Source organism: Elephas maximus, chromosome 3 (genome assembly GCF_024166365.1).
Source record: "Elephas maximus indicus isolate mEleMax1 chromosome 3, mEleMax1 primary haplotype, whole genome shotgun sequence".
Classification (NCBI taxonomy): Eukaryota; Metazoa; Chordata; class Mammalia; order Proboscidea; family Elephantidae; genus Elephas; species Elephas maximus.
Window position 1 is genome coordinate 159439346 of NC_064821.1, and position 27472 is coordinate 159466817.

At 38.7% G+C, this 27472-nt stretch overlaps 1 protein-coding gene across 1 annotated transcript; it reads right to left on the minus strand.

The window, feature by feature from the left end:
* Positions 1 to 8272: 8272 nt before the first annotated feature.
* SEC22B (SEC22 homolog B, vesicle trafficking protein) lies at positions 8273 to 27235 on the minus strand. The gene is made up of 5 exons (XM_049879950.1): positions 26984 to 27235; positions 19781 to 19890; positions 16415 to 16575; positions 13882 to 14028; positions 8273 to 10202 (listed from the first exon to the last, which is right to left on the minus strand). The coding sequence occupies exons 1-5, from the start codon at positions 27056 to 27058 to the stop codon at positions 10048 to 10050; spliced, it is 648 nt and encodes a 215-aa protein (XP_049735907.1). The 5' UTR covers positions 27059 to 27235; the 3' UTR covers positions 8273 to 10047.
* Between the last annotated feature and the right edge of the window lie 237 nt (positions 27236 to 27472).

Genomic DNA, 27472 nt, shown 5'->3' on the forward strand with positions numbered 1-27472 from the left:
AGTTGTAAAAAATAATATAAGAATACTAACAATTTGATAGGACAAAGTGAAATGCCAGTGATAAGACAAACATGTTCACATCACTGCTGAGTGTAGAGGTTAGGTATCAAGCAGCCCGGGATTTGAATCTAAATGCTTCTACTTGCTAGCTATATGGCCCTGGGCAAGCACGGAAAACAACTAAAAGGCTGTAATAACACGTGTACAACGCCTAGTGCTCAATAAATGAAAGTTTTGGGGAGGAAAAAAAACTCATCCAGTAGTGATTACTACATGCAAATCAAAGTCCCAACAATTTTTCTAATCTAAAACATGAATTGTTACAGACCTTGAAATAAACCTTGTTAGAAATGAGTGACTAAATTGCTTGAGATGGTTTTATACTATTGAGACAACTCTGCCTGACAGTGATAAGTTAAGCACAGGATGTGAGATTCGGTTTGCATTGTGTCTCAAACTGCCAGACTGCCAGTTTTTGGGGGGGACCATGACAAACTATTTCTTCTAATCAGTTAATCTACAATTACAGAAGTAGTAACACCCTGACCACCAATACTTCTTGCCTTTTTGCTGAGCTGTTTGAAAAAGCAGACGGGGCTCAGCCAGTTCTGCTAAATACACTAACCAAAAGCCTCAATTGTGTAGCCACCAACATTCAAGGCCTTAGTCATGGAAACTCCCAGTAAGATGGGGATTTAGAGATGTTTTATTATACATTATTAAATCCTGTGCGTGCAGAAGTGAGACTCCATTTGCCTCAACTTGCTTTTGCAAGACTTCTACTGGTAAAAGTGGAAAATGTGAATTTCAAGATTCTGAAGCGTAATTTTGAGGAACTGGGACCAAAAAAAAAATTTTTTCTGTAGAATCCAATCCATGAAAGCAAATCTATTACATATATCTGTGTGTTTGTGTGTGTATATATATATGTTTAGTACACATAATTATTCAAGAATATATTTTATCTATAAAGTTACGTGAAACTGTAGAATTTTTCCAATTCACCACAGCTGGATGGTTTCCAAAGCTTCTAGGTACTTGCCTTTGAGTTCCTAGACACTGGGTGATCTTAATTGGGGGACCGTGGACCACTGGGTCACACAGAGCTTTGTGGATTCCTTGAATATTCTGAAGTAGTGATACTTCGTGTACATGTACATATAGACACTTTAAAAAAAAGTTTTTATTGTGCTTTAAGTGAAAGTTTATAAATCAAGTCAGTCTCTCACATATAAGCTTATGTACACCTTACTACATACTCCCACTTGCTCTCCCCCTAATGAGTCAGCCTGCTCCCTCCTTTCTGTCTCTTCTTTCATGACCATTTTGCCAGTTTCTAACCCCCTCTACCCTCCTATCTCCCCTCCAGACAGGAGACACCAACACAGTCTCAAGTGCCCACCTGATACAAGTAGCTCACTCTTCATCAGCATCTCTCTCCAACCCATTGTCCAGTCCAATCCATGTCTGACAAGATGGCTTCTAGAATGGTTCCTGTCCTGGGCCAACAGAAGGTTTGGGGACCATGACCACCAGGGTCCTTCTAGTCTCCGTCAGACCATTAAGTCTGGTCTTTTTATGAGAATTTGGGGTCTGCATCCCACTGTTCCCCTGCTCCCTCAGGGGCCCTCACTGTGTTCCCTGTCAGGGCAGTCATCGGTTATGGTCGGGCACCATCTAGTTTTTCTGGTCTCAGGATGATGTAGTCTCTAGTTCATGTAGCCCTTTCTGTCTCTTGGGCTCATAATTAGCTTGTGACCTTGGTGTTCTTCATTCTCCTTTGATCCAGGTGGGTTGAGACTCATTGATGCATCTTAGACGGCCACTTGCTAGAGTTTAAGACCCAGACGCCATGCTTCAGTGGGATGCAGAATGTTTTCTTAATAGATTTTATTTTGCCAATTGACTTAGATGTCCCCTGAAACCATAGTCCCCAAACCCCTCCCCCAGCTTCGCTGACCTTCAAAGCATTCAGTTTATTCAGGAAACTTCTTTACTTTTGGTTTAGTCCAATTGTGCTGACCTCCCCTGTATTGAGTGTTGTCCTTCCCTTCACCTAAAGCAGGTCTTATCTACTAATTAGTAAATAACCCTCTCTCAGCCTCCCTCCCTGCCCCCTCACGTAACCACAAAAGAATGTGTTCTTCTCAGTTTAAACAGTTTCTCAAGATCTTATAATAGTGGTCTTATATAATAATTTTCCTTTTGCAACTGAATAATTTCACTCAGCATAATGCCTTCCAGGTTCCTCCATGTTATGAAATGTTTCAGATTCCTCACTGTTCTTTATCGATGTGCAGTATTCCATTGTGTGAATATACCATAATTTATTTATCCACCCATCCGTTGATGGTCACCTTGGTTGCTTCCATCTTTTTGCTATTGTCAACAGTGCTGCAGTAAACATGGGTGTGCATATATCTGTTCGTGTAAAGGCTCTTATTTCTCTAGGATATATTCCAAGGAGTGCGATTGCTGGGTCATATGGTAGTTCTATTTCTAGCTTTTTAAGGAAATGCCAGATCGATTTCTAAAGTGGTTGTACCATTTGAGATTCCCGCCAGCAGTGTATAAGTGTTCCGATCTCTCCACAGCCTCTCCAACATTTACTATTTTGTGTGTTTTGGATTAATGCCAGCCTTGTTGGAGTGAGATGGAATCTCACTGTAGTTTTAATTTGCATTTCTCTAATGGCTAATGATCGAGAGCATTTCCTCATGTATCTATTAGCCTCCTGAATGTCTTCTTTAGTGAAGTGTGTGTTCATATCCTTTGCCCAATTTTTAATTGTTTTTTTTTTTTTGTCTTTTTGTGGTTGAGTCTTAGCAGAATCATGTAGATTTTAGAGATCAGGTGCTGGTCAGAGATGTCGTAGCTGAAAATTTCTTCCCAGTCTGTAGGTGGTCTTTTTACTCTTTTGGTGAAGTCTTTAGATGAGCATAGGTGTTTGATTTTTAGGAGCTCCCAGTTATCTGGTTTCTCTTTGTCATTTTTAATAACATTTTGTATTCTGTTTATGTCTTGTATTAGGGCTCCTAACGTTGTCCCTATTTTTTCTTCCATGATCTTTATTGTTTTAGACTTTATATTTAGGTCTTTTATCCATTTGCAGTTAGTTTTTGTGCATGGTGTGAGGTATGGGTCCTGTTTCATTTTTTTTGCAGATGGATATCCACTTATGCCAGCACTATTTGTTAAAAAGACTATCTTTTCCCCAATTAACTGACACTGGGCCTTTGTCAAATATCAGCTGCTCATATGTGGACGGATTCATATTTGGGTTCTCAATTCTGTTCCATTGGTCTATGTGTCTCTTGTTGTACCACTACCAGGCTGTTTTGACTACTGTGGCTGTATAATAGGTTCTCAAATCAGGTAGAGTGAGGCCTCCCACTTTGTTCTTCTTTTTCAATAATACTTTACTTCTCCGGGGCTTCTTTCCCTCCCATATGAAGTTGGTGATTTGTTTCTCCATCACATTAAAAAACATTGTTGGAATTTGGATTGGAAGTGCATTGTATGTATAAATGGTTTTTGGGAGAATAGACATTTTTACAATGTTAAGTCTTCCTATCCACGAGCAAGGTATGTTTTTCCACTTATGTATGTCCCTTTTAGTTTCTTGCAGTAGTACCTTGCAGTTTTCTTTGTATAGGTCTTTTACATCTTTGGTAAGATTTATTCCTAAGTATTTTATCTTCTTGGGGGCTACTGCGAATGGTATTGATTTGGTGATTTCCTCTTTGATGTTCTTTTTGCTGATGTAGAGGAATCCAAATGATTTTTGTATGTTTATCTTGCAACCTGAACTCTATTGAACTCTTCTATTAGTTTCAGTAGTTTTCTGGAGGATTCCTTAGGGTTTTCTTTGTATAAGATCATGTCATCTGCAAATAGAGATACTTTTACTTCTTCCTTGCCAAACTGGATGCCCTTTATTTCTTTGTCTAGCCTAATTGCTCTGGCTAGGACCTCCAGCACAATGTTGAATAAGAGCAGTGATATAGGGCATCCTTGTCTGGTTCCCGATCTCAAAGGGAATGCTTTCAGGCTCTCTCTATTTAGGATGATGTTGGCTGCTGGCTTTGTATAAATGCCCTTTATTATGTTGAGGAATTTTCCTTCAATTCCTATTTTGCTGAGAGTTTTTATCATGAAGCGGTGTTGGACTTTTTCAAATGCCTTTTCTGCATCAACTGTTAAGATCATGTGGTTTTTGTCTTTATTATTTATATGTTGACTACATTGTTTTTCTAATATTGAACCTACCTGTATACCTGGTATAAATCCCACTTTGTCATGGTGGATTTTTTTTTTGATATGTTGTTGAATTCTATTGGCTGGAATTTTGTTGAGGATTTTTGCATCTATGTTCATGAGGGATATAGGTCTGTAATTTTCTTTTTTTGTGCTGTCTTTACCTGGTTTTGGTATCAGGAATATGCTGGCTACATAGAATGAGTTAGGCAGTATTCCATCCTTTTCTATGCTTTGAAATACCTTTAGTAGTGGTGGTGTTAACTCTTCTCTGAAAGTTTGGTAGAACTCTGCAGTGAAGCGGTCTGGGCCAGGGCTTTTTTTTGTTGGGAGTTTTTTGATTACCTTCTCAATCTCTTTTTTTGTTATGGGTCTATTTAGTTGTTCTACTTCTGAATGTGTTAGCTTAGGTAGGTAGCGTGTTTCTAGGAATTCATTCATTTCTTCTAGGTTTTCAAATTTGTTAGAGTCCAATTTTTCATAGTAATCTGATATGATTCTTTTAATTTCAGTTGGGTCTTTTGTAGTATCACCCATCTCGTTTCTTACTTGGGTTATTTGTTTTCTTTCCTGTATTTCTTTAGTCAGTCTGGCCAATGGTTTTTTATCAATTTTGTTAATTTTTTCAAAGAACCAGCTTTTGGCTTTGGTAATTCTTTCAATTGTTTTTCTGCTCTCTAATTCATTTAATTCTGCTGATTTTTATTATTTGTTTTCTTCTGGTCCCTGACAGATTCTTTTGTTGCTCACTTTCTATTTGTTCAAGTTGTAGGGACAGTTCTCTGATTTTGGCTTTTTCTTCTTTACGTATGTGTGCATTTATCGATACAAATTGACCTCTGAGCACTACCTTCGCTGTATCCTAGAGGTTTTGATAGGAAGTGTTTTCAGTCTTGTTGCATTCTATGAATTTCTTTATACCCTCCTTAGTGTCTTCTATAACCCAGTCTTTTTTCAGCAGGGTATTGTTCAGTTTCCAAATATTTCATTTCTTTTCCCTGATTTTTTTGTTATTGATTTCTACTTTTATGGCCTTATGGTCTGAGAAGATGCTTTGTAATATTTCGATGTTTTGGATTCTGCAAAGGTTTGTTTTATGACCCAATATGTGATCTATTCTAGATAATGTTCCATGTGCACTAGAAAAAAAAGTAACTTTGCAGCTGTTGGGTGGAGTGTTCTGTATTTCTGTATAAGTCTATGAGGTCAAGTTGGTTGACTGTAGCAATTAGATCTTCCGTGTCTCTATTGAGCGTCTTACTGGAAGTCCTAGCCTGCACTGAAAGTGGTGTGTTGAAGTCTCCTACTATAACTGTGGAGGTGTCTATCTCACTTTTCAGTTCTGTTAAAGTTTGTTTTATGTATCTTGCAGCCCTGTCACTGGGTGCATAAACATTTAATATGGTCATATCTTCCTGGTAAATTGTCCCTTTAATTACGTAGTGTCCTTCTTTATCCTTTGTGGTGGATTTAACTTTAAAGTCTATTTTTAGACACTTTTTTATGGTAAAGAAATACCTTTCATCAGATTTTGAAGTTAAGCACTGTTAGACATTTAAATGACCAGACTTATGTACAATATGTGAAATATTTGTAAATTTTGATACTGTGAGATTTCTTAATTAAAACATGCTGTGCCACCTCAAAGGCCAGTGCAGCAGGGATGGAGGTTTGGGGACCATGGTTTTGGGGGACATCTGAGTCAACTGGCGTCATAAAATCTATTAAGAAAACATTCTGCATCCTACTTTGGAAAGCGGCGTCTGGGGTCTTAAACGCTAGCAAGCGGCCATCTAAGATGCATCAATTGGTTTCATCCTACCTGGATCAAAGGAGAATGAAGAACACCAAAGACACAAGGTAATTATGAGCCTACGAGACTGAAAGGGCCACATAAATCAGACTACATCAGCCTGAGAACAGAAGAACTAGATGGTACTCAGCTACTACCATGACTGCCCTGACAGGGAACACAACAGAGAACCCCTGAGGGAGAAGGAGAGCAGTGGGATGAAGACCTCAAATTCTCATAAAAAGACCAGACTTAATGGTCTGACTGAGACTAGAAGGACCCCCGCAGTCATGGTCCCCAGATCTTCTGTTAGCCCAAGACAGGAATCATTCCCAAAGCCGACTCTTCAGACAGGGATTGGACCGGACTATGGGATAGAAAATGATACTGGTGAAGAATGAGCTTCTTCGATCAAGTAGACACATGAGACTATGTGGGCAGCTCCTGTCTGGAGAGATGAGAGGGCAGGGGGGTCAGAAGCAGACCGAATAGACACGAAAAATAGAGAGTGGAGGGAAGGAGTATGCTGTCTCATTAGAGGGAGAGCAACTAGGAGTATACACCAACCAAAAAAGCCAAACCCACCACCGTCGAGTTGATTCCGACTCATAGCGACCCCATAGAACAGAGTAGAACTGCCCAATAGTTTCCAAGGAGCGGCTGGTGGATTCAAACTGCTAACCTCTTGGTTAGCAGCTGTAGCACTTAACCACTGTGCCACCAGGGTTTCCAGGAGTATATAGCAAGGTATATATAAATTTTTATGAGAGACTGACTTGATTTGTAAGCTTTCACTTAAAGCACAATTAAAAAAAAAAAATGTTGTGCAGTCCCTGGGTGGTGCAAACAGTTAAGCCTTCAGCTGCCAACTAAAAGGTTGGTTGTTTGGATCCATCCAAAGAAGCATCAGAAGAAAGCCCTGGCAATCTACTTCTGAAAGGTCACAGCCATTGAAAAGCCTATGGAGCGCAGCTCTACTCTGAGACGCATGTGGCGGCCATGAGTCAGAACCGTTTTTTTTTTTTTTTTTTTTAATATTGTGCCACTATAACCAGAAAAGCTACTTGTAAGAACGGCGTCTTCACTTCTTACTCGTTAACACAATCCCCAACCCTGTGCAAACTGGCTTCTGTTCCCACTTCTCTGGAGTATTAAGTTCCTGGTTGTTAAAAATTCAAAATACATTTTGGGGGACTTATTTGACCTCTCGGTGGTATAGTCCAGTGGTTAATAGTGGTTAAAAGCAAAGACTTTGGACTGCCAAATTGCCTAAGTTCAAGTCGGCTCTAACCACTTCCCAGCTTGGTGCCTTTGGGCAAATTTCTTAACTTTTCTGTGTCTCAGAGCACTATTCTTTGTAACGTTTCTTCATTCATAAAATGGTGTGAAGAGTACTTACTTTAAACAGACAATGTGAGCATTAAATAAGCTCCCAATACAAAGAAAGCAAGATGTAAGCAGTAGTTATTATCTGGCACCTCTGACCACTCTCAAAAATTGCTTAAAATGTCTCCTGTGTTTCATTTTGCCTTTGATGGCTCCTTAGATTCACCGCCCTACTTCTAGGCTTGTTCCTCTTTAATATATCTTTACATTATGGCCAGAGTAATCATTGGAAACTATAAATCTGATGCCATCCCTTGCCACAGTCATTATTGTAGTCTAAACTCCTTGGCATGGGAGACAAGTCCCTTTATGATAGTACGCCAGCCTCCTTCTTCCTCCTGTCTTCTTACCTCCCTATGTTCACCCTCAGAGTTAAGCTGAACCAAGTCATTACACTCCCCAAAATGTGCCTCATTCTCTCAGCTCATGCCTTTGCACATGCTACTGACTCTGCCTAAAATGTCCCGTTCTCCTTCTTCTTTAGAAAGTCTTCCCTCACCACACTCCTTCCCAAAAGCAAATTAGGTGTCCTTTCTAATGTGCCTCTATAGCACTGTATTCTACTTGAGATGCCTGTTGGGCTGCTGACACATTTCACCTAGTCAGATCTTCCTACTATCTCCTCTAAAGAACAGAAGTAGGAGCCTTATGATAGCCTTGTTTTCGCATTTGTCTACCTCCACAATCTTAAAGTATTTTCTTATTCTTTTGTTTATCATTTCTCCCACCACTTCTCATTTTTTAATGAACCCATGTGTATACAATAAGTTAACTAGATAACAAAACTCCACACTGAAGTGAACATTCTAGAAGTATTTATTTCGTTGCTGACCATGAGGATGCAGCATGCAACTCTCGATGAGCTGCCACTCTTCATTCCTACAGATGCACCAAATGTGATGGTACCACTACTTAGGGTTCAGCCTTTCAGGGGCTTTTATTACCAACATTATTTATTACTTAGAGACAAAGCCTTTTAAGGACTTAAAAGCACTTACTCTCTATAAAAAGTAACTTTGTATTTCATGCACAAAACTCAAATTGGCAGATTTAGGCCTCAAATGGAAAAAGAAATCTTTTTATTTTAGTTCTGTAAATTATCAGGAATATAATAAGCATTTCTCCCTGCCTTATTATAAGGAAGAATTTTTTCTCTACGAGGAATCAGGGCAATAGCTTGGATGACCCCTTAGAGTTAGAAAATTGCTTACTAGTTAAAGTTCTTTTCAAAGATGTTGAGATAAGTTGGCTCATTTTCTTATATAATGTAAAGAAATATCTTCAGTATGTATAGGACTTAGAGGTTATATTGTAGACCCTTGTGATAATGTTCAAAAGGCCTATTCTCACCATTTAAAAAATTCTACCTCAGAAGGTAAAGGAAATCCCCATTATCCCTGAGCAAAAAAGGGAAAAATCATAGGTACTTTTGTTAGTTAACAGAAGCCACTGTAAATGAGTTACCTGTCTCTAGAGCATTCTTAGAGAATTTACATTAACTGAAACAGGAGTAAGGTGCTCTGAAAGACTTGCTTATATAAATCTATGTAGTAGTTTAGTAGTTCCACAAAAACTTTAAATTTAATTCACTACACAGCTGAACATTTCCCATTTTGAAATTTGAGACTATCCTGAGAGGATGTTTATGGGACATGAAACTATTGGGAACAGGGGAATTTTTTAAAAGTTGGCAAATTATGGCAGGAGGAAAACAAAGAACAGGAAAACCATAGTGGGGAAAGTGAGGAAGGGGCTGAGCAAAGCTGTAGTTACGAGCTGGGTCTTTCTTCTCATTAAGCTAAGTGCCTCTGACTCTCCACATGCTATATGCTCTCTTATATTAATATAAACCAGATGGTGAAAAATAAAATTAAGACTGTCCCAAACTAAGTCTTTTGTTTAAGGAATAAATGACAGAAAACATTTTAGCTTCTTAATCAAGGACTGCTATAATACAATTCAAGGCATCATAATATAATTCATTTAATCCTAAAGCAATTGTGCAATAGCAAAATATCATAAAAGGAAAGTAAGGGTTAACTTCCTACAGGGGCCAATAGACAAGTTTTGTGCAGCACAGCAATTAACCTTCACATACTGGAGTCTTGTTTGAAAGACCATCAAAAAGTCAGTTTAGAGAAAATCAGAAATGTCACCAACAAAAGGAATGTTGATTAGAATCAAAAACTTCCCATAGGGCTGTCTTTTCTGAAGGAATTTCAGAATTTCGCTAGCAAAGGCTGGTTAAGCCAAATCTCACTGATGGCTCCATTACAGAATGAGAATGTCCCAGTCAGTGCTGTTTAAAAAATACAAAACACTGGGAGGGAAAAAACAAAATGAAACAATCTACTGTTCCCTAACATATATGGCTTAGCGCCCAGAGAAAGCCTCTGCCCCTAAAAGAGACTTCCTACCTAGGGTTAAGCGTCATTAAATGAGGTGTGACCTTTCATTTTCAGGACACAACTTTTCTTGCAAGGTCTTTAGAGGCAGAAGTTCCACATGGGTTCTAATGTGGATTCTAATACACATCCCTGTGAGCTCAGCTTCCTGAAAACACACACCTGCCAGGTTCTACGTTCTCCTTGTCAGGGACCGGATTCGCTAGTTCACAGCCACCAGAACCGCACATACACTATTAGCATGATGAAAAATACAGCTACTGCTGCAAGTTTGGCGTAAGTGGAACGCATGTTCAAGTACTTCGCATCCTGGCGGTATTTCTTGGACAGACTGGACAAATTGTTAGCCTTTGAATCCAATGCTGTCAAAGAGGAAAAAAGGAAACCGTTAATTAGTCCCTGGTAGTATTGTATCAAAGTACTAAGACATAAAAAGAATCAAAATGAGTGACACTATATCAAATAGGCAGTTAATTATAGAGGGCTATTTATTTAAGCAAAAGTTTCATTATTATTTTTTAAGTAGTGTAATGTATCTTTTCTTCATCCTGTCAATATTCAACCTCAGAAAATGGCTGTTTCTTGTTTGGACTGAAGCACTATGCTTAAGAACTTCGTAAGCATCAATTATTACCTGGTTCTTCTACTCTCCTCTAAAACACGGCTTAAATCCTGTCTCCTATGTTTCATTCTGCCTTTGAGGGCTCCCTAGTTTCATCTAAGCACTTTGCTTTAAAAGAATTGAAAAATGGCAAGCAAAGAAAAGAAATAGAAGGAAAGCAATGCCAAGGAATAGTATCAAACTTAAAATCCAAATCCAAACAATTACTAATCTTAATTTATCATTTTTATTTTAAGGGTGAGGTTACATACTGATTAGCTTATGGTTTTGAAGCACTGTAAAATCTACGATACACTTTAACATTATCAGATCAAATTATGTTCAAACTCTCGAGGCTGTATAGTAAGATGGGCAGGAGCACAGACTCTGGCCTCAGGCACTCTTTGATTCAAGCAGCACCTGCACCTGTCAAGTCATTTAACCTCTCTAAGACCCAGTTTCTTCATCTATAAAATGGGGATAATAACAAAGCTACATCTTAGGAGTGTAGATATGTATGGATGCATGTAAACTGAGTGCAATGTCTGTATGTAAAAAACACTTGATAAATGTTAGCTGATATTATTATAATTGTTATCATCTTCACAATCTTTTAATGGTCTAAATAATAATCACGCATATTTTTGAAAAATGATAATCCATATATGACAAGACTCAGGTGACCAGAAAATTCAACTGACCAGATACTGAGTATTAAGCTAAACCTCAGTGGTGGCTGCTACCAAATTCTTAAGAATCTCCACATAGTAAAGATTATTATGAGGGTAAAGCTATCAGAAATCACATTTGAACAGATATAGGAAAGCTGTATTGTAATTTAAAACCACCACCAATATCTGCTGTTAGAAACAAGAACAATTCTCAGTTTGACATAAATGGATTGTGATCAAATTTTTCACTTCTTTATAAATTTTTGAAAAACTATTCTGCAATCTGAATTTGTTTATTCTTCCTTAAAGAATGCTTTTGGATCACTTGGAGTTGCTCAATAGAGTTTGGTTTTGATTGGGAAATGTAGTATTACTTAACAGCATAAGCATGGCAGCCACTCTTAAATTGGCAGCTGGTCTTGTGAGTAAGAAAAACACCTCGTCACACAAGAAAACAGTGAGGGGGTGAGAACAACGTAACGATGCTGCAAGGAATTGATCTTTTTAGCCAATCTACTAGAATGTACACTCCAGTTGACAAGGGTTTTTAATTACTGTGTTCACTGGTATATCCACAGTGCCTAGAACTGGGCTTGAGTCAGTGCTCAATACATGTTTGCTTGAGTCTGAATCTGCTGAGAATAACTGGGCAGAAGGATAATTATGAGATCATAGAAAAGAAGTAATAGTTAAGATAATTCCACTACACAGGAACATTTTGAAACACATGAAATCATAAAGACACAGCTACTGCTTGGAGAAGTCATTTAGCAAATATTTAGGTTATAGGCACCTTGAAAAGTGTGAGAGGACACAATGATGATCAAAGCATACATGACCCCTGCCTTTGTAGAGTTTATAATCTAGTAGGGTGACACCTAAGAATGGAAAAAACCACCACAGCTTAAAAGAAATTGGTTTATTTAGGTAGTAAAAAAGAGCATAATTTGATCTTGCTGAAAAAACCCACAAACACTAACTACTCTTGGGTCTTAAATGCAAAGTAGGCTAACTCTAGAACTTCAGAAATGAGAAAGAGAAGAAGGCATAAAAGATGGGTTCTGATTGTGAAAAAGCTTAAAGAGGAAGAAAACATTCCTTGAAGTTGATTAATCTCCTCACTGCCCCTCAAATATGCTTTTCCCTTCCACATAAAATACTATTCTCACTCTTGCCTAATCTAATTTTAGAAAATCTCTCCTGTTCACTTCACATTTCTCTACTTCCCTCTACATTTTTATAACTCTTATTGTCTAAATATCCATTGAAAACTATCATATACTGAAGACGGACAAAGACTGTGGAGGCCGACAGGTTACAAGCAGTGTGGCTCTTAGTAAGCTACTTAACTTTTCTGAGCCTCTACTTCATCTGTAAAATTGGTCTGATACCACCGACTTCACACGGAATTATTAAAAATAAAATAGATGTAAAGTATCCCAGCATATTGCCTAGCACAAAGCAACTGCACAATAGATGTTTATTCCCTTATACTGTCTATTAATTACTCTGTGAGAATGTTACTTATCGTCCCAACAAGACCAAGCTACTTAAGGGTAGAAATATCTTCTTCATTAATCAGCATATCAGCTTTGTAGCAACTAGCAAAGCACTAGAAGAGAATCCTTTATATTGTTGATTAACTGACCAATATATAAATTTTAAATTAAAAAGAAATCCCTATGCTGGTCTACTTTATATCAGGTAAAACAGGTAGAAACTTTAAATCTGTTACAATGAAAATTTACATAAACTCACACACCCCAAACTGATATTCAGAGTATGAAGCTATATGCTGGGATAACTGGTGATTACCAACATAAGGGTTAAAGCTTGAAGTTTATAATAAAGAAAACTCCATTTACTAATGAACTATGTAGCAAGGCTGAATTCGAGAAATGCTCATTACAGTATCTGTGACTATTACTGTGAGAGACATAAAAGATGTATATGAAATAGGTACAAGACAGATAAACACTGTCTTCAAAGAGCTTGCACAACCACAAACAGGTAAAACATACATGTGCAAATATTTATATATATATACACACACACACACGATTATGTGCTAAAAAACATTATGTGGCTGAGTGCTGCTAAGAGTTTAAAGGACAGAAGAATTGAAGCCATATGGGTTGTAAGGATCAGGGAAGGTTTCTCTAAGGAAGAAGTTCTTGTCCAGCATAAGGTGAGAATACATCATAAAGGATGGTGAGGAAGCTGACCTGGCTAAGACAGGATGATTGTGAACATTCAATAAAACACAATGCCTTGCACGGAACAAGCACTCAATGAATGAATGAATGAAAAGTTGAGACCAGACTGGATTTTATCTTGTCAGAGACTTTAAAGTTTTCCAGCAGAGGAATGCTCTGATGAATGTGGCATTTACAAAGATCCACCTGGCAGCAATAAAGTCTCTCAAAGAGGCTACTCAGGAAACCACTGCAATAAATCTTCGACAACTTCTTCATTTCACTCTCCTTAACTTATACAAATGTTTCTGTACATAATTCACTTAATTTTGTAAATACCTTGGAAACAGTGACTGCTTCTGTTATGTATAAGTCCTTTACATTGCTCCAAGTCAACAAAAACTAATCATACTAGGGAAAAAATGTATAGTAGATGGTTTTTAATGTTATCTATTTCTAAGAGATGAATTCTTAATAGTGCTACACTCTCATAGCACAAAGTACCCCAAAATAAGCTATCTTGCATCATGGAATGAAACCACTTCTTCCTAAGACTTTTATTGCTTTGAGATACCTGAGAGTGCCTCTCCCCGTTGTAACACTTCCTCAATATTGGCCACCATGATCCTCTGCACATCTTGCAATTCAGTGTTGATGGAGCCAAGGTTTCTCCGAGCACGACTGTCAATGTAGAGCTTTTTGGTTTTCTGAATGAAGGTATCTAGAATGAAGAAGAAAGTGGCATGAACAACTTCTTTCATGCCTGTCAAAGTACTGAAGGAGGGAATTGGAAATCCTAAGTTTGGTCCTAGATTTGCCAATGTCCATGGTTAACCAAGCTCTTGGGTGAGTATCAAAACCTGGGCTTTAATTTCTTCATTTGTAGAATGTAAGCAAATAACTAGATGACCATTCAAGAGAAATGTCCTTTGTGCATCTCTGAATTATAAGTATTTGCTGTCAGGATCCTTACAGAAATTAAGACATGCTATAGCAAACCTGGAAACCCTGGAGGCACAGTGGTTAAGAGTTACAGCTGCTAATCAAAAGACTGGCAGTTTGAATCCACTAGGAGCTCCTTGGAAACCCTATGGGGCAGTTCCACTCTGTCCTACAGGGTCGCTATGAGTCGAAATCGACTTGATGACAATAGATTTGTGTTGTTTTTTTTTTATGGCAAACTTGGCGTAGTGGTTAAGTGCTACAGCTGCTAACCAAAAGGTCGGCAGTTCAAATCCACCAGGTGCTCCTTGGAAAATATGGAGCAGTTCTACTCTGTCCTATAGAGTCACTATGAGTCAGAATTGACTCGATGGCAACAGGTTTTGGTATAGCAAACTTTCCCGAAAGTGGAAATTTTCAAACTGTATTCTGAGCCCATTAGAGTTTTATTACTTAACTCTATATATTCCCTGAATGAAAGTATGCTGGCAATAATCTAGCAAGCTTACAGCCTAACATGTTAAGAGTTATATGGTCATTAAAAGGTTAAAAAAACACTGTCTTAAATAAGTCTTTTCTTTTGCACTCATCCCAAATTTCACCCGTTCTTAAACTTCAGGTTTTCATATTTGTATTACCTGAAGTTTTAAACTTCAAATATGAGATAGGCAGTTACTTCTATAAAATTGCGGTCACATCCATCTTTAGCCCTGTATTTCTCAAAATTGTAAGAAAAATGAGTCATTATTTAAGAATATATTTTCAATGTCTGGTAAAAATCTTAAGTTACATGTGCTAGATACTTTTCACTTCCCTCTTCAGAGCTCATCTCCACCCTTCTGAGCCTGCTTTCTGCCTTGGGAAGCTGTCCTGTGTGGACTACATCAATGAGCTCTTTGCCTTCCAGGTTCCAGTTAGGTTCAGGCAATAGAGAACCCCACAGGAGGGAAGAGAATAGACAGTTATGTCAGGGTATTTATCCTTCTGGTTCCTCCCTGAGAAGTCACCTTGGGCTGGCAGTATCCCTCTACTAAAGTTATTGCTCCTCTCAAATTGGCCTTCTCTATAAATTTTCTCCTTCCCAGTTCCAGAAACAGCTCCTTCTCCTCATCCCTTCAGGCCTCGGGATGACAATAACTACCATGTTATTGGCCTTGTAGTCCCCTTATAACCACTCATACCTTTGTATACAGTTCCTTAAGCTAATCTGAGCATATGTACCATCTATTTCCTGTGTGGCCCTGATATATCAGTCCTTTTTGGCGGGGGGCGGGGGGAGGTATAAGAATACTGTTTTTTTTTTTTTTTTGTCTACAAAATAAAATTTGAAAAACCAGACATTATATAAATTATTACTTAGAGAGAATTTGTAGTTTAGAACACTGGATTTCTTTTGCTATATCTTCTCTATTTCTATTAAAAAGCAAAATGATTCTCTAATCTAGCAAACTGGAAACACTTCGGAAATTTTGAGAGTGAAACATATTCTCTTTTAACTAAAAATTCCAGTGTTGGAATCTGATCCTACTTGTCGTCACTTCCTGTACTTAGGACACTTCCTTTGATCTACTGCCACCAAATACTTTACCAGGTCTGGTCAGTGATAAGTCTTTCTATAATTCTATAATATGGACACACATGCTATTTATTCACGTAGTACGTGTTTCTCTCCAGTACCATATATCTTCTAGCATTTTTTTAAATTAGAGATTCATAAAAACAAAATACCATTCTGTCTGAAGTTTCTAAACTCCAAATTCTGATCTCCATAAAATGACCCTTACTGTGAATGAGTGGCAGTGTGTATCTGTGCAGCATGTGTGTGCCGTCTGTCTGTCTGGGGGTTGGGGAAAAAAGACCTTAGCAATGATATGCCAGTCAAGTAGATCTTTAGGCACACACACTTGCCACATGTAACTCTAATGAAGAATTAAATGGAACAACAAAAAGGAGTAAAAGGCAGCAAGGTAAAAAACTAGAGAAAGTTACTTTTAAGAAGGAACCCTCATTCATTCAAACGGACATAAAGAGGGAGAATGGGAGAGGCAGCAGAATCTAAAATTTAAGTAAACTTCACTAAAAATGTCTCAAACTTATATCTGTGTAACAGATAGTTTCTCCATATTGTCTGATGCCATGATAGGTAAGTGGAAAGCAAAACTTACCAAACTCAATAAAGGAATAGGGTCTAGACACAGTGGGCACCTTCTTCCCATGCTGTTCATCAAACTCTGAGTGCAAATCTTCTAGGTAGGCAAAAGCCAACTTCTTAGGGAAGGCAGCTTCACACAAAACCAAGTAACACACACCCTGCTCAATAATGTAGCTGGAGAGACAAAAAAGCAAGCAAAAGTTTTTTTTAGAGTTACTGGACCTCTAACAGTTTGAATCAGACTCTCAGTGCCATACAAACTTTTGAAAATACCAAGCCTAAGCCTTTTGAGGCTGGCTAAATCAGAAAATCAATTTCACATCACAAGTGCTTAGTATTAGAAAGCAAGCATCTTTCACTATATTCCAAGAGGAGTATTTAGACATGTTTATTGTACATGTTTATTCTTTATGCAATTCCTAAACTATCTTAGTATCTAAGACTATTTCTTGAAAACTCTGAATTATAACTCCATCCACCCTTTGACTTTATAGATGGTAAACTAAAAAAAAACCAAACCCGTTGCCATCAAGTCGATTCCGACTCACAGCGACCCTATAGGACAGAGCAGAACTGCCCCATAGGGTTTCCAAGGAGCATCTGGGGGATTCGAACTGCTGACCTTTTGGTTAGCAGCTGTGGCTCTTAACCTCTACACCACCAAGGTTTCCTAGGTAGTAGGCTAGTATATATATATACTTAAACTTCTTCCAACCATAAAGAAAATCAGTGGAACTGAAAATTTTTGTGGATGCTGTTATGGATTGAATTGTGTCCCCCAAAAAGATATGTTGAAGTACTAACACTCAGCACTTGTGAACATTACCTTGTTTGGAAACAGGTCTTTGAAGACAGTTATCAGTTAATATGAGGTCATATTGGAGTAGGGTGGGTCCTAATCCCACCTGAGTTGTGTCTTATAAAAGAGAACAGACACAGAGAGTCAGACAGAAGAAGGATGGCCATGTGACTGCAGAGCGAGCTGAAAGCCAAGGATGGCCAGGTGCCATCAGAAGCTAGAACAGAGGCACAGAACAGTTTCTCTCTCAGAGCCCTCAGAAGAAATCAACACGGCCAATATCCTGATTTGGACTTCTACCTCCATAACCGTGAGATAATAAATTTCTGTTCTTCAAGCAACCTACTGCGGCATTTTGTTGTAACAGCCCTTGGAAACTAAGAAATACCTAAAAGCTGGAGGTTAATGCCACAACATTTACTGGGTACAGAAAACAATGACCTCAGGACTAATCATACTCCTTAATTCCCAGGAGAGGAGAACTCTGTGCTAGCTGGAAGCTATCCAGAACACAGCAGACCTCCTTTTGTGATAGTGGGCTGCACGGCACTTGGGAAGGAGCTATATGACATGTCTGAGATATTCTTAGGAAAAAGGTTAGGCTACTCAGTGGTTTTTCAAACTTCTTTTTAGCCATAGTACTCTTTATTTCAGCAAAAATTGAAGACCAATATGGATAGCAGATAAAATCAGAGGTCCTCTAGTTTAAGGGCCCAAAGAATTGCACATACCCCCATTCCTAGCCTCTCCATGGTGGCTCCTGAGGCACCACAGGGCTATAAGAGTGTGGTTTAAAGGCTACTGTGTTTTATGATCTCTCTGCCCCTTAAGAAAAAATTGTACTGCCGTCTTATCTCTTGCTTGAGCACCTGAATTAACTGGTCTCCTTAAGTTTAGTCTACCTCTTGTAATGTCATCAGTCCTATTCCTAAAAAGTAAATCTGACCGTTTCACCATTTCGAAACTCTAGGGGGTTCCCTATTACTTATAAAACAAAATCATAGTCCTTGATATAGTATTTGTAGTCCTTCACAACAAGCGTAGGCTACATCCATCTTGTATTCTAATACACCAAATGACATGCTGTTCTCCAATAAGCAGGCTCTTTTACATCCTCATGGACTTCTGTTTATGTTGTTTTTTCTAACTGTAATGTTCCTTTATGTATCTGGAGAAATCCTGTTTATTTTCAAATGCTCAATTCTACCATAATTTCTTCTGTGAAACTTTTCTGTATTCTCCCTCTCTATCCCCTTTCCTCAAACTTACCACCCACAGATGGGAACTTATTGCTTCTATCTGTCTGCTCCCAAAAGCATTTCATTCATTTCTTAATTATAGCACTTCTTGCCCTGAGGTATTACAGTATATTTGTTTGTTTATGTGTCTTTCTCTGCAAATAAGAGAATAAGCTCATTAAAAGGTAGGGACATTAACAGCAGGACTTAATTTAAGATCTCGCAAAGAATAAACCTTTAATAAAAAGCTCCTGGATAGAGATAAAGGATGGGGTGAGACTATGAAGATCCTAAAGGAACCAGACAAAAGAAAAACTCTTCTCAGTTTCATGAGAACTTTTCTAGATCTTTTGTTCCCTAATCCATGGTAGAGGTGGAGATACTCTATAATTAAGCACCTGCAATATTTTTCGGCACTGAAAAATGAGATTAATAGAAAATGTTTCAGACACTACATGAATCAATACCTTAGGAAATTTAATGTCCACTGTTTTCTTAACCAATAAGTGAGGGTTTCGTTTTTGTTTTGGTACACTCATTTTTTTTGGGGGGGGGGCTTTTTATTTTAATTAAACAAAGCAGGTTCCTATCTCATCTATATTAACCTAGTATCTGTGTTCCTAAAATATGAAGGATTTAGCTAATCCTTTACTTCCCTCTGACCCTCCAGTACTCTTTTCCTTTTTAATCCTTCCTGTTTTATCACCTTCAAACTTGACCTGTATTAAACATTTAATACCAGTATCTGCAGATAATTTGAAATCCAAGAGTTTCTTTGATTTCTTTCTGTTGTATGCACTGTACTGACTGACTGAGATACCCTTAAATTATCTTTCATAATTTTCTTTTTTCTAAATAATAAGTAACACTTATTGCCTATTCCCTATGTGTCAGGCAAGCAGCTAAGTGATGTACATGGATTCCTTCATAATCCTCACAAAATTCTGATTGTTTTCCCTATGTTACAGAGGAAGCTGAGGCTTGGAGAAATTATGTTAAGTTGTTCACGGTTACATTGTTAGTAAACGTTAGCAAGGACACTAACCTACTAAGTGTCTGGCGCCAAGATGCTTCTACGAAAAGAAGTTATCTGTTATTACATGATAAGTACAGCATCCACTAGACACGTTCATTTAACAGAGTGAACTAGTACAAGCATGTTGAATAAATAAACTAAGATTTCAGTATTCTAGAATTACAGCCATGGGAGTTACTTCACGATGAGACTATTTTTAAAGTTACCTTTACTAAAGAAAAAAATCACTACCATTTTAATTAGATGTTACTTATACTCCTATATTGCATATTTAAATGATCATAAATATATCAGAGTTATACTCACTGAAAAGTCATGGCTCCTGCTTCCAACGTACATCTGGTAGGGGACTGTTCATTCAGCTTTCGAAAGAGTTGCTTAGCCTGACTCTGATACTGTTGAAGGTCCCGGCCAGACTGAAAGAAGATACCTTCATTAAAGAATTTTCCACCAAAAAAAGCTGTATCGATTAGTGAGAAGCACCATGGTATTATGAAGACACTACATGAAAACATGAAAAACATGACGCACAACAGTAGATAAAACGGATGGAGACAATGTTGAAAATGCAACTACAGTGCCAAGAAAGAATACCAACATAGATGAGTGATTTTCAATCTTGGCTGCACACTAGAAAAACATTCTTCGTTTACAGTTTAATAGGATTCATTTTAAAATGTTTTCAAAGACTCATAAAAAAAAAAAAAAAGATAGTCTACTTCTAGAGCAAAAAGGAAGGCCTAGCCCACAGTTCTTCAAGGAAATTACGCTGGTTATTTACTAAGAAGCCAAAGTGTATACCTCAGCTACATTTAAGGCACTCAGCTTTCTTCCAATCCACTGCTCTTTCCACTGCTCGGCAGTGCCCTCCTCCCAGCTCATTTCCCTTGCACAGTTACCAGCAGATAAGAGCACATCATACATTGCACTCAGGAAAATCCTGGCAACAGCACACTGCTGAATCTCATTTTTACGCTTCACAATCAAACAAAATCTTCCACAAAGTGTTACAGTATGGTGCATTTATGCAAAACTAAATGTTTGCACCCGATTGTAAACTGTTTTGAGCATTATAGCTGCAACTAAGTAAAAGCGAGAAGAGTAAGGAGAAAGACTGGAAAGGTCAAATTTCCTTCCCTGCATAAATCTACTTGGTTCCCGAGTCTGGTTAGAAAGAGTTTAGATAGCAAGTCTAAACATGGAGAGATACTGTGTTGAATCCATCTGACTCTTGAGTTTCGATCATCCAACAACAGGAATTCAGGCAGCATGGGACTGATCTAAAATATTACCCGAATCAAATCAGTTCCTGAGTTTAGACAGCAAAAGTTAGGATAGTGGGGGGTACAGGCATGCAAGATGAAATAATAACATTCAGATGACAGGATTACAGGCAATATTTTTCTACATCATTCCAAGTGATTTCACAATTTAAAGAAAAAGAGAGAAAATGCCTAATGGAGAGAGAGCAGTGTCATTCCAAAAGGAGAAAATCATGCCTCACTAACGTACTAGATTCAAAGGGGAAAAGCTGTATGTGAAGAAGAAGCAAATAGACATTATATATTCATATGTTAATATTTCCCTATGGGCTCACATATTGAAAACAGAAACCTTTTGCCATGTAATCGAAAGGAATTATTTTATCTTGTAATTATTTATTTTGGATTGAAATACAGAAAACAATCTTCCTTCAGCAGGTGTTTAATAATTAAATGTCTAAATAGAAAGTAGTTTATGTAGTCATCCCTCGGTATCCTCAGAGGATTGGTTACAGGACTCCTGAGGATAGCAAAATCCAAGGATGCACAAGTCCCTTGTATAAAATGGTATAGTATTTGCACATAATCTACACACATCCTCCCGTACTTATACTTCAAATCATCTCTAGATTACTTATAAGACCTTACACAATGTAAATGTTATATAAATAGCTGTTATACTGTATTGTTTAGGGAATAATGACAAAACGCCAGGCGAACAATGCTCAAATGAGTAAAGAGAGACTGAAGCTCTGTGAAAAGGTGGGAGGCTACAGCAGGGGGGATGCCTACATATCACTTCATTCGCATGGATTCAGTGTAGTCCTCTGAACCCGGCAAATTCAAGTTTTTGCTTTTTGGAACTTTGTCTCCCCCGTCCCCCAATGTTTTGGTTCCACAGTAGATTGGATCCGTGGATGTGGAATCCATGGATATGAGGGCCGGCGGTACTAGGTTCTCCCAAGGACTGGATCTGAGGCCTAACTTTGAGAAAGTACAAAGTGAAATCTAAAATTCTAGATAGCAAAACACTGAACTAATAGTAAAAACAAGAGAGCAATGGTCAAAGTGTTTAAGTGGCAGAGGAGCGAATGTATAAGTACAGGATAGTAGGATTCTAAACTCTACTTAAGGAGTCCCTGGGTGGTGTAAATGGTTAAGCATTAACCGAAAGGTTGGTGGTTCAAATTCACCCAGAGGTGCCTCAGAAAAAGGCCTGGCAATTTGCTTCCTAAAGGTCACAGCCATGAAAACCCTACTGAGCACAACTCTACTCTGAAACACAGGGCGTTGCCATGAGTTGGAAATGATTTGACAGCAACTGAGTTTTTTTTTTTTTTTAAAGTTATACTTAAAATGGTGAACTGGAAGTTTCAACATGGCTGGAGGTAAATAAGCATGAGGTGAACCCAGGAATTTAGGCAGAGGCCATTAGAAGTATAAACTTATAGATTTATCTTGTTCAGCACTGCCCTTATAGCAGGGATTTGTTATAATATTTCTATATTAACATTTAGGTATGTATGTATGTGTGTTTTTAAATATACACACAGCTTTATAAATTAAACACTTGTAACAGCTAATATAATACATATTAGTATTAATTTATTAAGCAGTACTGCTAATATGTTTTTGTAAGCTCCCAGTAAAGGAGAGTAGACACTATCATATACTTTCAACTAATAAGAGCCAGCGCACAATACCATACTTTCCTAAATTTGACTGGTACTTCCCAATTTGTTTGTTTTGCCAGTGCCATTATGTGATGTTCTGAAGAGATCTGACGCACAACAGTAGATATAAGGGATGCAGACAATGTTGAAAATGCAACTACAGTGCCAAGAAAGAATACCAACATAGATGAGTGATTTTCAATCTTGGCTGCACACTAGAATCACTTGGGGATTTAAAAAAGCTACTCATGTCTAATCTCCATCCTCAAACCAATTTAATCAGTATCTCTGAAGGTAGGATTCCGACACTGGTATTTTTAACTAATCACAGCCACAGATTTTTTTTTAAATAATTTTTATTGTGCTTTCAGTGAAAGTTTACAAATCAAATCAGTCTGTCACATACAAGCTTATACACACCTTACTCCACACTCTCACTTACACTCCCCCTAATAAGTCAGCCCGCTCCCTCCTTCCAGTCTCTCCTTCCGTGACAATTTTGCCAGTTTCTAACCCTCTCTACCCTCCTGTCTCCCCTCCAGACAGGAGATGCCAACACAGTCTCAAGTGTCCACCTGATACAAGTAGCTCACTCTTCATCAGCATCTCTCTCCAACCTATTGTCCAGTCCCTTCCATGTCTGATGAGTTGTCTTCGGGAATGGTTCCTGTCCTGGGTCAGCAGAACGTTTGGGGACCATGACTGCTGGGATTCTTCTAGTTTCAGTCAGACCATTAAGTCTGGTCTTTTTATGAGAATTTGGGGTCTGCATCCCACTGTTCTCCTGCTCCCTCAGGGGTTCTCTGTTCTGCTCCCTGTCAGGGCAGTCATCGGTTGTGGCTGGGCACCATCTAGTTCTTCTGGTCTCAGGATGATGTAAGTCTGTGGTTCATGTGGCCCTTTCTGTCTCTTGGGCTCATAGTTATCGTGTGACCTTGGTGTTCTTCATTCTCCTTTGATCCAGGTGGGTTGAGACCAATTGATGCATCTTAGATGGCCGCTTGTTAGCATTTAAGACCCCAGACGCCACATTTCAAAGTGGGATGCAGAATGTTTTCATAATGGAATTATTTTGCCAATTGACTTAGAAGTCCCCTTAAGCCATAGTCCCCAAACTCCTGCCCTTGCTCCGCTGACCTTCAAAGCATTCAGCTTATCCCAGAAACTTCTTTGCTTTTGGTCCAGTCCAGTTGAGCTGACCTTCCGTGTATTGAGTATTGTCCTTCCCTTCACCTAAAGTAGTTCTTATCTACTAAAAAAATAATCAGTAAATAACCCTCTCCCACCATACCTCCCTCCCCGCCTCGTAACCACAAAAGAATGTGTTCTTCTCAGTTTATACTATTTCTCAAGATCTTATAATAGTGGCCTTATACAATATTTGTCCTTTTACAGCCACAGATTTTAAACATAAGTTTTTAGACTGTAGGTGAGCACCTTAAAGAGACTGGTTGAAGAAACAGATTGCAAAAACTGGCTGTCAGATAAAGGCTAGTACAAATTCTTTGACTTTATAAGACACAGTGTAAACATCCCCGCAACCTGAGAGAAAGTGACTAACAACTGTATCAACTAGAAGAAACTATGGCCAAAAGCATTCTATAATTCCTGGAATTTGCAAAGAACAAAGCAGTGGCTGCCAATGGATAACATTGGGGACATATCTACACAGGGATTATGGTATACCAACCAACATTTTACAGTGTGTTTCAGTTAGTGTTACCATTCCTGGAAACACAATGCTGGCACAATCTTTCTAGAAGGCAACTTGACAATACGTATCAGAAACTGTAACATTTTGCATATCTTTGTAAGCATACACATACATTATATATGTATTAATAATATAACTACAAATGTATACAAAAATAAAAACAAAAGTTCACTAATGGGATAGAGGACTGGTTTAAAAACATATATATACATTTATATAATAGAATACTATGCAGCTGTTAATATAATATTGTATAGTATTTAATGACATGAGAAAATATTTATTATATGCTGAAGTGAAAAAAAAAAAAAAATCCAGGGAAACAGTCCTAAAGTACTACTCATCATTTACTAAAACCTGTGAGCGCTGGCAGTCAGTGAGAACGCTCGACTTCATGCAGGAGACCTGGGTGTGACTGCTAGCCAAGGCGCCTTGTGCACGGCCATCACCAATGTGTCAGTGGAGACTTGTGTGTTGTTCTGATGTCAAACAGGTTTCAGCAGAGCTTCTAGGCTAAGATGGACTAGGAAGAAAAGCCTGGTGATCTATTTGTAAAAATCATCAGTAGAAACCCTATGAATCAGAATGGTCTTATGTGCAACCAATAGTGGGAATGGTGCAGGACCTGGCAGCGTTTCATTCTGTTGTGCACAGGGCTGACTCGACGACCGCTAACAACAACAAATACATATATACACAGAAATATAGCGTCGCTATGAGTCAGAATCGACTTGATGGCAATGGGTTTGGCTTTTTTTTTTTGGTTTTATACGTACAGAAAATTTAAGGCTATATGTTAGAATAGTTAGAATTTGAATAGGAGTTACAGGTAATCACCATTAAAGTTTTGGTCCTTTTGCTTGTACACATTTACTGAACTTCCTACAATAAGCATGAATTAATTTTGTAAGGAGAAAAATTACTCACTCATCCATTCCTGTTTATTGCATATTTGCACCCTGAGGATTATGTGCAATTCTGGTCTGTGAACTTTAAGGCAAAATGGAATTAGAAAGGATTCTTCAGAAATGAACTAATGAAATTAGTGAGTTCTCACTTTCTGCCAGGCACTGTTCTAAACACTTTACATAATTTAACTCATTTAATTTTCAAAACTACCCTATGAGGTGATGGAAATTATTATGTTCATTTTATAGATGAGAAGTTAATGCTGCTCAAAATGAGTTACATAAATAAACTTATTTAATCCTTGCCACTCCCCTATGAGGCTGATTAGAATTATTATGCTCATTTTATATTTGAGAATTTAAACTTCCCACAAGGACTTGGGACTAGGATTTGAACTTGAACCCAGACAGCCTGGCTCAGGAGCCCCTGCTTCTAAGCACCATGCTATACCCATTGCTGCCCAGTCGACTCTGACTCATAGCGACCTACAGGGCAGAGCATAAGGTTTCCAATGCTGTAAATCTTTACAGAAGCAGACTGCCACATCTTACTTCCAAGGAGCAGCCAGTGGGTTAGAACCACTGACCTTTCGGTTAGCAGCCAAGCACTTAACCACTGCACCACCAGGGATCCTTAGCACTAATGCTATACCACCTCTATAATTAAAATTGCTTTAGTGATAGTACATCTACCTTCTAGATGATGCCTCACCACTTAGCGTTAAATCTAATTCATAGGAAATGCTCAAGAAACCATGTGGCAGTTCTGTTCTAGATCTCCTAGGACAACATAATCACTGCTTTACAGACAAGCCCTTGGTTTGCTTTCATGATTAAAGTTTCTGTTTCTGTTCCCTATTTCATCTGCAACAGATTTGATGAACTGTGTATATGGTGTAACGGTAAGATATGTTAGTAATCCAATAACGGAGTAGATGAAAACGACTGAACAATGTCTGAAACTAATAGTATATTTAGGATCTGTATGTGTATGTGTGTCTGTGTATATATATATACACATATATATACTCACAAAAGGAACAAAGATTTAATTTGCCACACAATCACAGTACTCTTCATTGTTGACACCTAAGACTGCCGAATAACTAGTTTTATCAAATATTACCTTTTGCGCTTACAAGAATGTGTAGCTAAGTTCTTATCAGTTTTAAATCCCTGTTGAAATCGGCTGGTCAAAGGCCAGCAGCACCAAGAACCAACCAACCCTCTTACTCCAAAAAGCATTTAGAGTAAGTTGACTAACCAACCCTCAGTTACTGGGGAAGAGAGACTTAATCCTGCAAGAACCTACTACACTGAACTTCAACCAAAAACCCGCTGCCGTCCAGTGGATTCCGACTCATAGCGACCCTATAGGACGGAGGACAACTGCCCCACAGAGTTGAAGGAGCGCCTGGTGGATTCGAACTGCAGACCTTTTGGTTAGCAGTCGCAGCACTTAACCACTACGCCACCAGGGTTTTCACTGAACGTCGACAGGTGCTTGCTTATATTTGGCAATATTACCTCACCCACTTTCAAAAGGTGTCAGAAGCCAGGACAAAAATCAGGTACTACCGTAAAAGGAGTTCAAGAACTTAGAAACGAGTTGCTTTTTCCCAGGATCTGTCAGTCAATAGCCTTACTAGCAAACCGCAGAAAATTAGAAGTCCTGAACTTTAACGAACTCCCAAAAGAGTTACAGTACACTGGGTGATCACATTCTGCCGAACCTATTCCTTCCCAACAGCGTTTCTCTAAAGAGAAACAGTTAACACAAATATCTATCTCCGTCCTCAAGAGAGATTTCCTCTCACAGATATTCTCTCTCCACCGCCAAAAAGATGAAGAGCACTCCAGAGGCGTCGGGGACGCCTGAGAGGGAATCCGATGGAGAGAGCAAGGTGCGTGGACGGGGACTGGGGGTCGCGCGCGTTTAGTAGTAAGCTCACCTGTTCGTCCTCCTGCATAGAGGCGGCCAGAGGAAGCCCGTCCGCCACTCGGGCGATCATCGTTAGCAACACCATTTTCACAGACTACAGGGACCCAACGTTGGCCCGGACGACCGTAGGCGTCGTCCTCACTTCCTCCGCTGCGTTAGCAGTTTACAGCTCTACCTCAGTTCCCAAAGATCCGGCTACTTGCGTCTCTGCCTACCGCTGAGGTGGCCGGAAACAGCTCAGGAGCTTTGCACTACCGGTCCTATGAATTGGCTTCCGATCCAGAACGACAACTACACAAACACTAGTTCCGCAGTAGCTCCTCCTACAGGTATAAACTCCCAAGGCCCCGCCTACTTTTCTGCATTTCGAGCTTCGAATTGGCCCCGCCTCTTGAGGTGACGTGACACCCAAACAGAATTTTCTGTTTCCTGATACTGTAAGTTCCGGCAGAGGTCTGAGAAGGAGAGTAGGAGCTAATGGGTGTTTAGAAAGTGTATA

Bases quoted from the DNA above. Each gene is read 5' to 3' on its own strand.
- SEC22B (XM_049879950.1), bottom strand. From the start codon at position 27,058: ATGGTGTTGCTAACGATGATCGCCCGAGTGGCGGACGGGCTTCCTCTG. The intron at 19,891-26,983 runs GTGAGCTTACTA...ATCTTCTTTCAG, and splicing joins CTATGCAGGAGGACGAACAG to TCTGGCCGGGACCTTCAACA. The intron at 16,576-19,780 runs GTGAGTATAACT...TTGTCTCTCCAG, and splicing joins GCAGGAGCCATGACTTTTCA to CTACATTATTGAGCAGGGTG.